This window comes from Eleginops maclovinus, chromosome 11, assembly GCF_036324505.1.
Source record: "Eleginops maclovinus isolate JMC-PN-2008 ecotype Puerto Natales chromosome 11, JC_Emac_rtc_rv5, whole genome shotgun sequence".
NCBI lineage: Eukaryota > Metazoa > Chordata > Actinopteri > Perciformes > Eleginopidae > Eleginops > Eleginops maclovinus.
The window spans coordinates 11,170,435-11,184,943 of record NC_086359.1 but is presented as its reverse complement, the minus strand read 5'-3'; the positions used below and the strand labels follow the sequence as shown (position 1 = coordinate 11,184,943).

The 14,509-nt window shown below is 39.3% G+C and overlaps 1 protein-coding gene across 1 annotated transcript; it reads left to right on the top strand.

Annotated features, from left to right (window-relative positions):
* The first annotated feature begins 900 nt into the window (after positions 1 to 900).
* On the top strand, positions 901 to 6,505 carry drd1b (dopamine receptor D1b). The gene has a single exon (XM_063894463.1). It carries the CDS (start codon positions 1,017 to 1,019, stop codon positions 2,406 to 2,408), a length of 1,392 nt encoding a protein of 463 aa, XP_063750533.1. The 5' UTR covers positions 901 to 1,016; the 3' UTR covers positions 2,409 to 6,505.
* The last annotated feature ends 8,004 nt before the right edge of the window (positions 6,506 to 14,509 follow it).

Below are 14,509 nucleotides of genomic sequence, written 5' to 3'. Positions count from 1 at the left end.
TGACCAATATAACTCTTGAATGTTTTTGAAAGCTGAGCATTCGTTGTGCTGTGCCCAAACAAATGGGCACGCGAACTAAACCAAAAGGGAAAGACTGGATTAGAGCGACGTGTCAGCATGGAAACAGCTGAGATGCTTTCCTGCAAATGATTTATGCTTTAATTTCTATCTCTTTGATATGAAATTGGACAGTTAAGACTTTTGAATAGATTGATTTCAGCCTATTGTATGACTCACCCACTCAGGTGAACATGTGGTCTGGGGACTGTGCCATCCATTTACTCACAGGGAGCTGCATTCAAAGATATAAATAAATAAAACAAAACACCTAGTAGCTGGGGTGAATCAGCGTCGATACAGGCACCAATATAATCACACGGACAGGCCAAGAGAATCATTGAACAAATCAGATAAACGAAGCGCAAAAACCATCAATAGAAGTTATTGATGAGTTGGTATATAAGGCTAATGATTGGCCAAGCCTCTGTTTACTCAACAGCTCAGCAACCATATGCTGTGAAACTTTCACTTGACAGTTGAGGTATCCACAGACTGGAGAAAAACGAACAAGGACTTCACTTTTCCCTTTTTTTCTTTTTTTTTTTTACTGCTGCTTTATACTATTTCATGACCACAGTGCTGATTTGGAAAAATAACTGCAAACAACAGCTGGAATAATTTCTCTCCTCCTTAAAACTAGAATGTCTGCTGCCTGTGCTGCTGCTGCAGGAATTTATCAACCAGGTATTTTTGGGAGACAAATTTTCAAAGAGATCTTTTTGAAATATTTATAGCAGTTCTCTTGCAAGGATGGTGTTTGAAACAAGGAGCCTATGGATGACCCAGTCTGTGGGAGAGCTGGTGCCGAGACAACTGACCTCTCCACCAGTTACGCCGTCCGTCTAAAATTCCTCCCCAGAGAGGCACAGCTGCTGCAGGCTGGGGATGTGATGGGGTGACTATTGACACCCCCCTCACCCACCCCCTATCTCACTATTAGGCGTGTAACATAAACAATGGATCTGAATTTCTCAACGGTTCAAGATGGAAAGCAGCTGCTACCAGAGAGACACTCGTCCAAGCGTGTGCTGACGGGATGCTTCCTCTTCCTCCTCATCCTAACCACGCTGCTAGGCAACACGCTTGTGTGCGCTGCCGTCACCAAGTTCCGACACCTGAGGTCAAAGGTCACAAACTTCTTTGTCATCTCGCTGGCCATCTCGGACCTTCTGGTAGCTATCCTGGTAATGCCATGGAAGGCGGCGACTGAGATTGTGGGGTTTTGGCCGTTTGGCGCATTCTGCAATGTTTGGGTCGCGTTTGACATCATGTGCTCCACTGCCTCCATCTTGAACCTGTGTGTGATCAGTGTAGACCGTTACTGGGCCATCTCAAGCCCATTCCGCTATGAACGCAAGATGACCCCTAAAGTGGCATGTCTGATGATCAGTGTGGCGTGGACCCTGTCAGTCCTCATTTCCTTCATTCCTGTTCAGCTTAACTGGCACAAAGCTCAGACCACCAGCTATGCAGAGCTAAATGGAACATACCCTGATGATCTGCCCCCTGACAATTGCGACTCCAGCCTTAACAGGACCTACGCCATCTCCTCCTCCCTTATCAGCTTCTACATCCCTGTGGCTATTATGATAGTCACTTACACCCGGATCTACCGCATCGCTCAGAAACAAATTCGGAGAATATCTGCACTGGAGCGGGCAGCAGAGAGTGCCAAAAATCGCCACAGCAGCATGGGGAATAGTTCAAGCATAGAGAGTGAAAGCTCGTTCAAAATGTCGTTCAAACGAGAAACCAAAGTCTTAAAGACGCTCTCAGTCATCATGGGAGTGTTTGTTTGCTGCTGGCTGCCCTTTTTCATCCTTAACTGCATGGTGCCATTCTGTGAGCCCGACGTGCCGGACAGTGCCACGGACTTCCTCTGCATCAGCTCCACCACCTTTGATGTGTTTGTGTGGTTTGGCTGGGCGAACTCCTCGCTAAACCCCATCATCTATGCCTTCAACGCCGACTTCCGCAAGGCCTTCTCCATCCTCTTGGGCTGCCACCGGCTCTGCCCGGGGAGCAATGCCATCGAAATTGTCAGTATTAACAACAACATGGGTGCCCCTAACACAAACCCCAACTGTCAGTATCAGCCCAAGAGTCACATCCCTAAGGAGGGCAACCATTCAGCTAATTATGTGATCCCCCACAGCATCCTTTGTCAGGATGAGGAGTTACAGAAGAAGGATGGATGTGGAGGGGAGATTGAGGTGGGCATGGTAAACAATGCTCTGGAGAAACTCTCCCCAGCCATCTCTGGGAATTTAGACAGCGATACTGAGGTCACATTGGAAAAGATCAATCCCATAACACAGAATGGACAGCATAAAACCGTTTCATGTTGAGGAAAGGCTAAGATGGATCAAAGTACACTGCGGGATGTATGTACGCACAAAGGGAAGAAAAGCTAACCCAGGAGGACAGCAAAAGAGACAGATGTCTTTTAGAACATGCATGGCAGAGAAACAGTGAATGGGATATACAGGACCTTAAGACTGTCAACAAAAACCTACATGGAAAAACTTACAGAATGTTTTAAAGTAAAGGCACTTTATCCTAGATATAACTATCTGCAAAATACTCTCAGCATTTATTGATGAAATTGACACATTTGATGATAAATGTTGATAATGTGAATATTAAAGCAGAACACTAGCTAAGTGCACATGTATACATTTTTTTTTTACATTTGCAAAGATGTATACATCTGCATGTGTATTCTGTACAGTACTGACACAACCTTGGAAGGACTTAAACACAGTATATACAGTGGAGAAAGATGTAGTAACTGTTAGCAAAATGTCTTGTAGGTAGGTGCTTTGTATTTGTTCATGAAAAAGAGAAATTGGGAATTGCTTTTGGTTCAGTATGATTAGTTGTTTATGACAGTTATTTCTCTTCAGTACATTTATAATCCAATGACATTTTAATTGCAAAATCAAAACAGCTGTATTGCCGTGGTAATTTATTTGAGTTAAAACTGCTTCAGAAACCAAAGTAACAATATTTTTGATTCATTTTAAGGGGGCAGGTAATGGAGTTCAAAACCGTAAGCCAAGTTGTCATATACTATTTTTAAAATATTTATTTTTTACACTTCCCATGTTACATTGCAGTTTTCTTAGTCTACCTTCCTTCCCTGTACCCTATTCTTACCCATCCTCATTCATGCCCACCTGGGACAGATCAGACTGGCTCACCTGAATTTTCCTCCAGTTTATTCTCACTCCATGTTATCATTAGCTCTGTGTCTCCCCTCCCGGCGGCTCTTCAGCAAAACCTCTCTAGGGTCTTACAGTCTTCTCTTCTTTACTTTTACTTGTTTAGCTTTTCCTCAGTCCCTTCATTCCTCAAACTGCCCTTATTTCTATAGCATTGTCAACTTCCTCTGTCTTCATAGTCCTTTACACCAGCACTCTACTTTCCATTTATGTTTTTCTGGGTCCGTCCGAATTTGACTTCAATTTCTTCTCTGGCAACCCCCCATTTTATATCTTTACTATGCCCACTTAAAGCTTTATTAGTTATTCTATCCATTATTTTTTGGCTAATGCTATCAAAAGAATGTAGATCTGTAAACTAAAAATCCTGCACTTGGACAGAGTAGGCAGCAGCAGCAGCAGCAGAGTTCACTCATCTGTAATGCAAGTGACACTTGGTGACCTTTTGCAAACTTGCAGATATCGGATTTTGTAAATTGCTCATGCTGGCAGCCATGCTGTGCTGTAGTGGCGATGGAGAGCATGCAGTGTGACAGTCGCTATGTTTGCATGGGTGAAGACAAACCACCATTACCTGCAAGATATGGAACATATTTTTATTCCCCCTCCTCTCCTAGTCATTCCATTTGGCATTGTAGCCTTTATACATTCGCATACGATTACAACTGGAGTCAAAATAAGGTCCTGTTCAAAAGGCAGTTTGAAATAAGTGAGTCCAAATGATGAAATTATTTTATACCAAAAAACTAATTTGAAATATATTATTAACAGTGACTAAATCTTTTAAAAGTGTCATGTTTTCGCTCAGCTACACACACTCTTTTCACTGATTGCATGATTACTTTCTATTTAGTTGAGAAAAGGTTAATCTCCAAATAAGTAGTTTCAGATTAAAGGTTCAGTTTAATATGAGGCTATGTAACATCTGCTTGGCAGTTGACAAGTAATATATGTGATTAAACACAGAGTACTTAGAGTACAGTCAATAGTGATTATGCATAGAACATTATACTGCTAAATTAAGATATTATTTGCAAATATTCACTTTTATAAACCTCAAACCAGATCTAGTTAGGCTGAAGTAGCAAAAACCTCTCAAAGTATTTAACTGAGCAATGATCCATGTTGTTGCCTATGAACTGTAGTTTGATTGGTAAAGGGAACATCGTGCCATTGTTTTTTCAATATTAACATAGAATCGCTCTAAACGTAATGTATTTTTATCCATTACAGTCTAACACATGACAGAGAGCATTACAATATACACGTAGACGTAGAGTGTCGAAAACATGGTGAAACAGCAGTATAAAGGCGTTTATACTGCTGGGTTTTTTTACGGGTAGATAACAAAATTGCATTTTCAGAGTTTTAATAAATGATAATGTTTCTGTGGCACAAATTATTTTTAGACATTATAAGCCTTTACAGCTAGTTTTTGTGTGCTCAACAGCATGCTTTCGGACGTTGTATACTGTGTGTGTCCATGAAGGCGTGAAACAGTTTCACATCAGAGAAAGGCAGAGCTGATCCAATAGAAAGCAATTGGTCTTGAATGAAGCATTTGATTTTCCTGCTCTGGAAAATCCAATGCTATCTAGATGGCAACAAATGGGGGGAAAGCTTTTAGCTCAATATGTGACTTGGCTTGTTACACAAAGGCAACTCATTGTCCTCTCTGCCTCCCTGTCCTCTGCCACTGCTTCAGCTGCTGTTTCATCACTTTAAAATATTTATGAACTAAAGATGTTTTTATTAAGAATGAATTTGAATTCCCAAGTGATTTAAATTTTCTATTCCAAGTGCCACTATACTTAAATGTTCCCCTTTCCTCCCATGCCTTTTAGAAACTCTCAACCATATCAGCTCAGTGACCTTTCCTTTTCTCTCTTCCTCAGTTCCTCTTAATTTACTCCCTAATTATATCCAAACACAAGCCAGCTCAAACAAGCGCTAAAACATGAACTGCACATAATCTGACTGGACATTGGACATAAAGGGGAAATGCCTTGGAGAAGATTTGGTTACCCTTCCACCTCCTATACCCTCCTTTTCCTCCATCTCTTTTTCTTTTCTCTTGGCTGCCTCTGTCGACTTGATGAGCACTCCCGATGTTAACACAGATTGAATTTATTATTAAACGGACAGAGCCGACTGTTTCCCTTCTGTAGTTTGAGTCAAAGCTCTGAATCAAAGCCCCTCCTAGCCATGTTGTTATTATTATAGTTATTAATATATGATATGATATTATTGCTTTTGCCAAAATCCTTCATTTTGGCTGAATGTGGCTGTAATGTAGCTTATGCTGTGATTTAACCAGTGTTTTATAAGCTGAAATGTGGGTATTCTCAAAGAGATTAATCTGCCATTTGTTGTGACATCATTGGCATTTACAGGTTTACCAGATGTTTTTCGTATATGCTCTATGTACACATTTATAGAAACATACCTCCAGCCGTGAGGGGAAATGATCTCTGATGTATTTTGACTCCATGTAAACCCCCTCCTGAGCCCTCACCTTGTCAACTTGGTGAGTCATCTTTCCAGATGCCACTGCTTTGATTTTGTGGAAGAGGCCATGTCAGGCAAAATTCCCACAAGCGAAATGTTTAGTTTGATCCTGAGCATTTCTCCAGGCTGCCCTACATGTTGCTTGTGGGAGCTAGGATGACAGTACACGGTCTCTCAATCAGTGTAGTTACATGATGTATGACAACTTAAGCAAATCTGACGGTGCAGAATCCCTCCTCCTCTCCCTCCAAAGGCAGGACAAGGGACGCATGAGATGTAGGGCGAACAACACTCCCAGGCCATGGGAGTGTGATGATGATATTTCAGCTTACTCAAACTGTCTAGGATAATGACGGAGTCCCTACCTCGACATCAATTCAGTGACAAAGCTTCATGTACAAAAATAAATTGCAGTATTTAGGTTTGGGGTGTGCAGGATATAGTATTGTACAATGATGTTCAAAATGTAGTTGTGATGAACACAAGTGCTTTTTATCTTCAAAAATCCTTAATGTGTAGCAAACTTACATGATGTATGTTCTTTTTTTTCAGTGTGGGGTTATAATTTATGGTAAGATGCAGAGGTCACTGACTATTTATATATTTCTTTATTAATTAACATGTTTCTGGTGTTCATTCATGAACGTGATGTCAAAGATTATAACCCTCAAAATAATTACAGTATTTAGTTTACAGTTTGTACAAAAAAAATGTGCCCTTCTTGTAAAATAAAAATGTATGTATTTTTTTTCATCTGCACTCACTGAGTTGTTTATTTGTGAGGGGTTTGTGGCTGTGGCTGTACCTTTGACACGGAGTGGCTATTGGAAGATCATGTCGCTGCAGGGAATCGATGGAGATTGATTTTGAACGGTGACGCATATTTTTTTCCAGCTCCCTGAGCCTGGTGTCCTCACTGTGTTCCTGACTTCGCCCCGCATTTACATAACCTGACAGCCACTTGACAGTTGACACGTCCTCTTGCCCTGCTGTCCGTCCCGCCTCATTTGTTAACTTAAATGTGGGCAGAAACACATGCCGACTCAAAGTAAAATTTTGAGACCTCAAGAGAGAGATAAAAAATCTATCTATCACTTTTATAACAAATAAGTCTTGATGCACTTCATATAAAAGGCGGTTAAGTATTTACCTTAGCGGAATCAGTCTCTACACCTTTGGATTGTAATTTGTGTCTGAATTGGATTCAACCCACAGGTATGAGTTGCCCACCTTTTCATTTAGCATCTAATGATCCTGGTGTGATCAATAATTTATTTTCACCTCACTGGGTTGGAGCTTGTTTCATCAGCTTTTCTCCTTAAGGCAAACAAACCCAAACATCAAATTCAGTCTGATTATAGAAAGATTTGACAAAACCAAATGTCTTATTGCATAGTTCTGCTTCAAAGCATTACTTTGCATATCTCTTGTGAAGCAAGGTAAGAATCAACGTTGAAACAGATTAGTCTGGTGCTCCATTTCATTTTACGCATCTGTGAATTTGCTCATATGCATTAAGTAAGGGTCAATATATTGAAATTGGGTAATGAACCTCAATATTAATCTTTTACTTTGACAGTTAATGGTGGGATTCATTTGAGTCAGGAGAAAAATTATAAGCAAAACTGCAGCATCTCTTGGCTGACTGTTGTGCAGCTGCCAGTCCTGCCGTAATTAACATCTGTTTAAAGACACACACACACACACACACACACACACACACACACACACACACACACACACACACACACACACACACACACACACACACACACACACACACACACACACACACACACACACACACACACACACACACACACCTTTTTGGAGCAATTTAAAAATTAAATTGAATCAGCGGCACTCAGGATATAAATCAGCGGCTGTTTGTAAATTGAAAATAAGAAGAAAGTATTTGACCTTCTACATTTTTGTATTATAATTTATACATAAAAACAGTAGTTGTCCATCTGTCTGCAAATGCAGATGCATGTAATGTAAATATTTACACATGCTTTGGCCCGGGGCAATGGGTGGATATTATTCCTCATTGCACCAGTTCATCCAAGTTTGAAATCCCATCTAAAAACCAATAGCACATTCTCAAAGGCAGGATTGCACACTGGTTACAGGAGCGGTCACAGTTGGAAATACACTTCAAATGAAATGAATGATACAGTATTTGGTATGTTTTCACAAGCAAAGTGGCACAGTGATCCACATAGGCTCTCAAGCTGAAGATGTCATGTCTCCCATGCAGCTTTGTTCACAGTTGCCAAACACAACCCTGGTTGTATTTGTTCTAAAATGTCATGATTGATTCAGATTTCTTGCACTTCTTCATAGGTTTTTCAGACAATTTTTCCTGTTTTGTTCTTGTTTCAAAAAAGTTTTGAGATCTTATTCAATATTATGTATTGGTTGAGTGTCAGTCTTGTAGGCTGCAGCTTATCACCACAGTCATAAATAAAGTCCTGTTACACAACTATCCATTCTGGTTAAGGGACAATAAAGTAAAGTTTCTGATGTACTATACTGAAAACCTGACATTTTCTCAGACAGAACGATGATTCAAACATTTGTTATTTATGGGAGTCTCATTTAATAAAGCACCAATGGATATTTAATGAATGACTTGACTCAAACACCAAGATAAATCTCCTGAAGAAGAGGCATGAGTCCTGCAGACTTCCCTATTGAAAAGATTTTTTCTGGTGTTTGAACATCTAATTGGTTGTTTAAACCCTGTGAGAGGCTAGAGAAATGATTTATTAAGGAAAGGTAAAACTTTTAGAGAAGTTATTCCCCCTAAATCCCATAGAGTACCCAACCCTGTGTATTGACAGTTAACCTATCCTGATGCAGCCAGAGAGACAGAGAGGCAGGAGTCGGGTCACAGTGGAAATACCGTCAAGGTTAATGATGGACTGCAGGCAGCAAACTGCAATATAGTGTTGTGTGTGTGTGTGTGTGTGTGTGTGTGTGTGTGTGTGTGTATGTGTGCGCGCGGGCGTGGACACAACTGTAATGAGCTTATGTAACTACACCAGCTCTCATCCGGCCCCCTTTGCTTCGCAGTCGGATCCAAATCTCCACATTTGCTGATGCGTTTGACAGAGATGCACCAAATGACTCGACACTGAACTGAGATAATTCCTTTTTTCAGAACTAGAGGGAACTTTTCTCATAGGATTTGGTCTGGCCAAGAATGCTTAAAGCTTACATAACATAAAGCTTGGGAAAGCAAAGTCAAACTTATTTTTTAATGGTAGCCAAAGCTATAATTTGCAAATAATCCAATAGGATTCCTCCTATTCCAATGTTTTTGTTTAGTTTAATTATTTAAGTTAGGAAACAGCACCAAGAGCATTAGCAGCAGGCTAACAGCTAATTGCAGTTAATTTCTATTTCCCCTTTGCCCCACACTCAGTACCCTTTTATTTAACATTGTGAGCCCTCTTTCATGTCTACTATCTGATCTGCTTTGACTGCACAGATGCTGAAAATCCAAAATTATGTGGCTCCACTGGTTTCCTAGCACTTGCTATATTTGGCTTTAACAATGTAAAACTTTGTCATTCAGTCTGGTGGAGCTGACAGCCAAACCTTCTCTGGTCTCAATCTGCTGCTTTTAATTATGCCATGATTTTTGTGACAGCCTTGTCTGCCACCACATGCCCATGGCACTGCAGTTTGATTGTATTCATCTTATTGCATCTTTTTATTAATTTCATTTTAGGAACATCTCAGAGGCCTGTTTGACAGATCTTCCCGACATTACTCAATGCCTCTGCTGAGGGGCTTGGGCTTTTGATCACTCTGCTTGACTTTTATGCCTCCTTGAGGAACATAAAAATAGAAAAAAATGAACCCCTGCTTTGGGTGCATGATACCATTAAACTGCTGTAAAAGCTGTACCTTGGTAATATCTTAAAGATTTCTATTTTAAGGAGCATCCTTGTTTTCAATATTGTTGATCAAGGTATGAGCAGTCAGTTTTGAACAAAATACCCTCTCCCCTTTGACAGGATCCTATCCGTCACTGTTTGCAGTTTGGCTGTGATGAGTTGTTTGGAAGCCATTAGTTCAGGAGTGATGTGCATGAACACATCCATCTGTCCGCTTCATGATACTGCAAAGATATATACATGCTGCAAGCAATTTACCTACACATCCCAGACTGATCCCACACATGCTCACATTTTAACTTGTCATTAGTAATCTGATTTAAAAAGAAATAAAACCTCACTTTGCCAACAGCATAACAACTTCAAACTGTCAAGGTAAACTAACAAGTAACAAATCTGTCTGTAAAAGTAGCTCACTAACACTTAAACACCCACTCTATTCTGTGAAGTTGAAGACATTTTTCTTTATTCTTCTTCCAATCTTGTCAGACACCAACTTTAAAAAATGTGTCAGTGCCATTACATTTAATGGCTAAATTATATTTTATAGCTTCCTGCTGAATTTTAAAGCCTAACTCCTAACTCAGCCTCTCCCCCTTTCGTCTCCTCTCCCCATCTCTCCTTACAAACCCTCTTTGTCCTTCTTTACTGACTCTTCTCCTCTCCTCCCATACAGAGGGAGTGACTCACACTCCTTCTGGTGTGAAGTGCTTTATCTCATCAAGAAATGGATGAAGCCCGTTTTTTTTATTACCTCAATAAGACTACTTCACTCAAGTCATATAACAGTATAAACATGAAGAAGCAGCCTGTGAAAAGAAAATGTGTAAAAGTAGACACTTTTTCAAAATAAAAGCCTTCATGAAAGATTAAAGTAGTTTCTGATGCATTTCGGATTAGTTGCGGAAGAGGGTTTCAGTAGCACAAGTGTTGAAATCATGTAAGTAAGTCTTATTTCAACAAGGGGTATGAAAAAGGGAGGAATTAAACAAAGTTTTGGCAGCTGGTCAGTGGGATTTTTTTATTATTATTATGACGGTTGTAAAATCTATAAAGTCAAAACAAAGATGTTCAACAGTTTGGTCCCCGAAAACTGAGGGCAGACGGAATAACTCTCTCTGTAACCTCAGGTTTTAAGGAGCAAAGTTTTAGTCATGGTAGTGTGTTTTATTCATAAAACCACTGCTACCTTTCTTCACCACGTCGAGGGTATACTCTCGCTCTAAGCCTGGTATGCATTGTGAGCACAGGTTTCTTTCCTTTCCTCATTATAATGCCAACATAATGCTCAAATGTTCTTTCAAGTCACGTCAGTCCATATCCTTTCTGTTAGTTCCTTTCAATCTTTGTTTTGGTGGAATATTTTATTGCACTGTCCCAGAGGAATAACATTTGGTCTTGGCTTTTGCACTGTGTGTGCAATGTACTGTAAATTGAGCAAAAATACACATTTAATTGTATTTCTTTCTTTGTTTATCTACTACCCTGCATAACTATAAAACGTGAACTTATTAAAAAATAAACTGCTACAGCAAAAACTTTTAAAACTGTTGTGTGTTGTTTCCCACTTGCAAACAGGTTTTACAGCACAGATAAATCTAATGACTTACAAGTGAAAGATTCAGCCTGTGGGCGATTGTCAGTGTCAGAGTGGACATGATCATTTCACAAACAAATCAATTTAAAGTATATCAATGACTAAAAGCAGTGATAAAGCCACAGATATTGTATACCACACATATTGCACAAACAAGTCCTTATTGTATTTAAATGGATACTTTAGGAATGCAGAGAGAATACATTGTATACATTTATCCTGCTGACTCACGGCCATGAGCCAGTTACTGAGTCTGCAAAATGCTCTGCTGATTTCAATTTATATGCAGTTTCTCTCTGCTATCAAACGATTCTGCAGTCATTAACATGGACTGATGCCAACGTACACTTAAACAAAAGAAGGCATTGAATCTTATCCAGCTGTTATAACTTTAGCTTGTCCTAAGGTGTCCAGAAACACACCTAAAAATGAATGTGTCTCTTTACCTGCTGGATGACCAAGGCAGTGCACATGTGTGATATGTCAAATATTGAGAATGTGAAATGACGCCACCCCAATTTAAAACTCAACCTCCTATCCAGTGTGGTGAACACACTTCTTATTGAAGATGAGGACAAGGTGAGATTTCACTCTGAATTAATAGATGTGGCTCTATATATCTAGAATTCAAAACTGTCTTTCCAGAAATGTGAAATAACAAGTAAATCTGGAAACAGGGTTAGTGTTTATAAAAAAAAGCATAACACTGACTAGAGGTAAGAGTTAGGATATGGCCCAGATTAAAAGCGCTGACTAAGGCTTACCACTGACCACATTTTTTCCCTTGTGTATATATATTATGATCCTTTACTAAAGTAAAAGTAGCAGAAAAACACATTAAATATCTAAATGTATCTAAAGTATGTAAGTTTTATCAGCAAATGTACCTTAATGTCAATATCCTACATTTGTTTATTTGGCAATGTAAAAGTAACTAATTACATCAGAAAAAATGTGGTGCAGTAATAAGTATATATAATATTAGTTTGATAACATGGAAATGCTCGAGAATGTTCACAATGCCTGCCTTTTAGTGTTTACATTTGTGCTCATGCTTTCCTCTGTCCCTCTTTTCTGATACATTTCCTCTTTCCCAGGCCCCTTCAGTCCTTTACTTAACCTTGCCAGCAGATGCTCTCAGACTTTTCTCCTTTCATCCGTGCCACTCCTTTCTGCCCTGAAATCATCACATTCCCCTCACCTGAGCATCCTCACCAGTCTCACTACTAGCACATAATCGCTTCAGCTCTGTAGTACTTAAACCAGACTTCTCTTTTTTTCTCAGTCAGTGCCAGCTTGCTGCCATGTGACTCATGCTATTTTTCGTTCTGGCATCTGTGCTCTGACTGTAATCTGTTACCTGAAAACCCCAGACCTTAAACTTTTAACCCTGCTAGTTCCAGACCTCTGTATCTAGACTTTCCAGCCTTTAAGGAAATCCCAACTGCAACTTCAGATTTGTTTGCCTCTTCAAGTCTGCCTTCCTTGGGTCACCCTTGTTTTCTTTTTGGACCTTAAATTACTGCAACTTCCCCATTCACTAAACAGAGTCTTGCTGTTGTTTGCATTCCTGCGAAGTAGATTACAATAGCTCACATTTTGAGTTAACTTCCCCCACTGATTTCCATTACCACCTTAGCTACGTGGGATTTGGGTATGCAATGATGGATTATGATGGTGTTATCATGTAAATCTGTGCATGTTAAGGCTATATATCTTTCTACATTGCATATCTGCATGTGACTCTGTGCAGCTGCTGCCATTTATCTGCTTCTTACATGTGCTGTGTTGGCTTTGTTCTGTGCTGCACTGAGCGCCAGTCCTCTCTTTACATTACAAATGAAAGAAAGCAATGATTTATGCCCACACCTCCCGCGGCATAGCCAGTGTGCCCCACTTTAGACTACACAAAGATGTTATGTGGAATTAAATAATAACTCATCGCATTTATTACTAAATTATTGTATTGGCTATCCTTTCCTCTTCACAATACATCATATGAAATATTACATACAGACCTTGAGATTACAGTATAAAGTCAGTGAAACAATTTGTGTTTGTTTCATTCCTCTTGTTGTTGTTGATGCCTGTTGGTCACCAAGCTGGTCTTTCTGCCTTGAATTTCTCAAAATCCAAGTTAATCCAAGCTAAATGGTTTCTTTTTTATAAAGATAGACCTCAACAAGAACTTAATTAAATCGGAGTCAGTAAATGTGGTTGTGTTTTCAATAGAATTCTGCTATTTGAAGCAGACACCCGCTGTAAAGGCAACATATTCTTAGGTCAACACAGAAAGAAAGAGTTGCAGAAATGCATAAAAATAAAGTTGACGAAAGTTATAAATCTAACTTCTTATAACACACCATGAGAGAGAAATGCCAACTTGAAGGTCTAATTAGGATATGTAATCTAAAGCAAGATCAAAAAGCTATCAAATATAATAAATAATGATGTTGCTTGACTAAATGCATGACTGCAAGGTCAGCTTGCTAACAGAGAAAAAATTCATGCTGTTCCAGAAGGCCTGTCTGACCTGGCTGATGGGGTAAATATATATAATAGTTTTAATTTCCTGCCAGCCATATTTCCTAACAAATTCATTAATAAAGACATTTAATCCATATTGTAACACATCACAAAGATTAATAAGGCCTAAGATTAAGATTATCTTTCCAGTTTATTTAATTAAAAGAATAGTAGGATTTTGAGGAAACTTTATTCTGTAATCTGCAAAGGAACAAAGCGTGTGGATGCATATATGGGCAATTGATTTTGTTAAAGCCTGTCCAACAGCCCAATTGCTTTAACGCTATATTTACCACATTCAGAGCATCAGAATTGCTGTTAAAAGAAGGAAGATTTCATGCTTAAACATTCCACCAAGTTTCAAGAACTTAACCTCTTGGGCACTAAAGCTTGTTATTTCAGCTTGGTTTAATGCCTAATAACTGTGCTACAACAGTGGATGGTAAGTAAAGTATTTAGCTGATAAACAGGAAGCACCAAAATCAGTTGCTATGACAGTCTAGTTCTCTCATTGCAAATCAATCTTAAATCAAGCTTGGTAAAATAATTGTTTGAAAGCTTGAAGGCTTAGGACTGAGAAATGGCTGCAGAATATGAGATGTTTTTCATTACGTTTTTAGACGGGAAAGGGCTAGGATTAGGGATTCATATGTCTTACCAACTGAATCCCATTTCCCATTATCTCT

Excerpts from the sequence above, each read along its gene's own strand:
- drd1b (XM_063894463.1), top strand. The coding sequence starts at position 1,017 with ATGGATCTGAATTTCTCAACGGTTCAAGATGGAAAGCAGCTGCTACCA.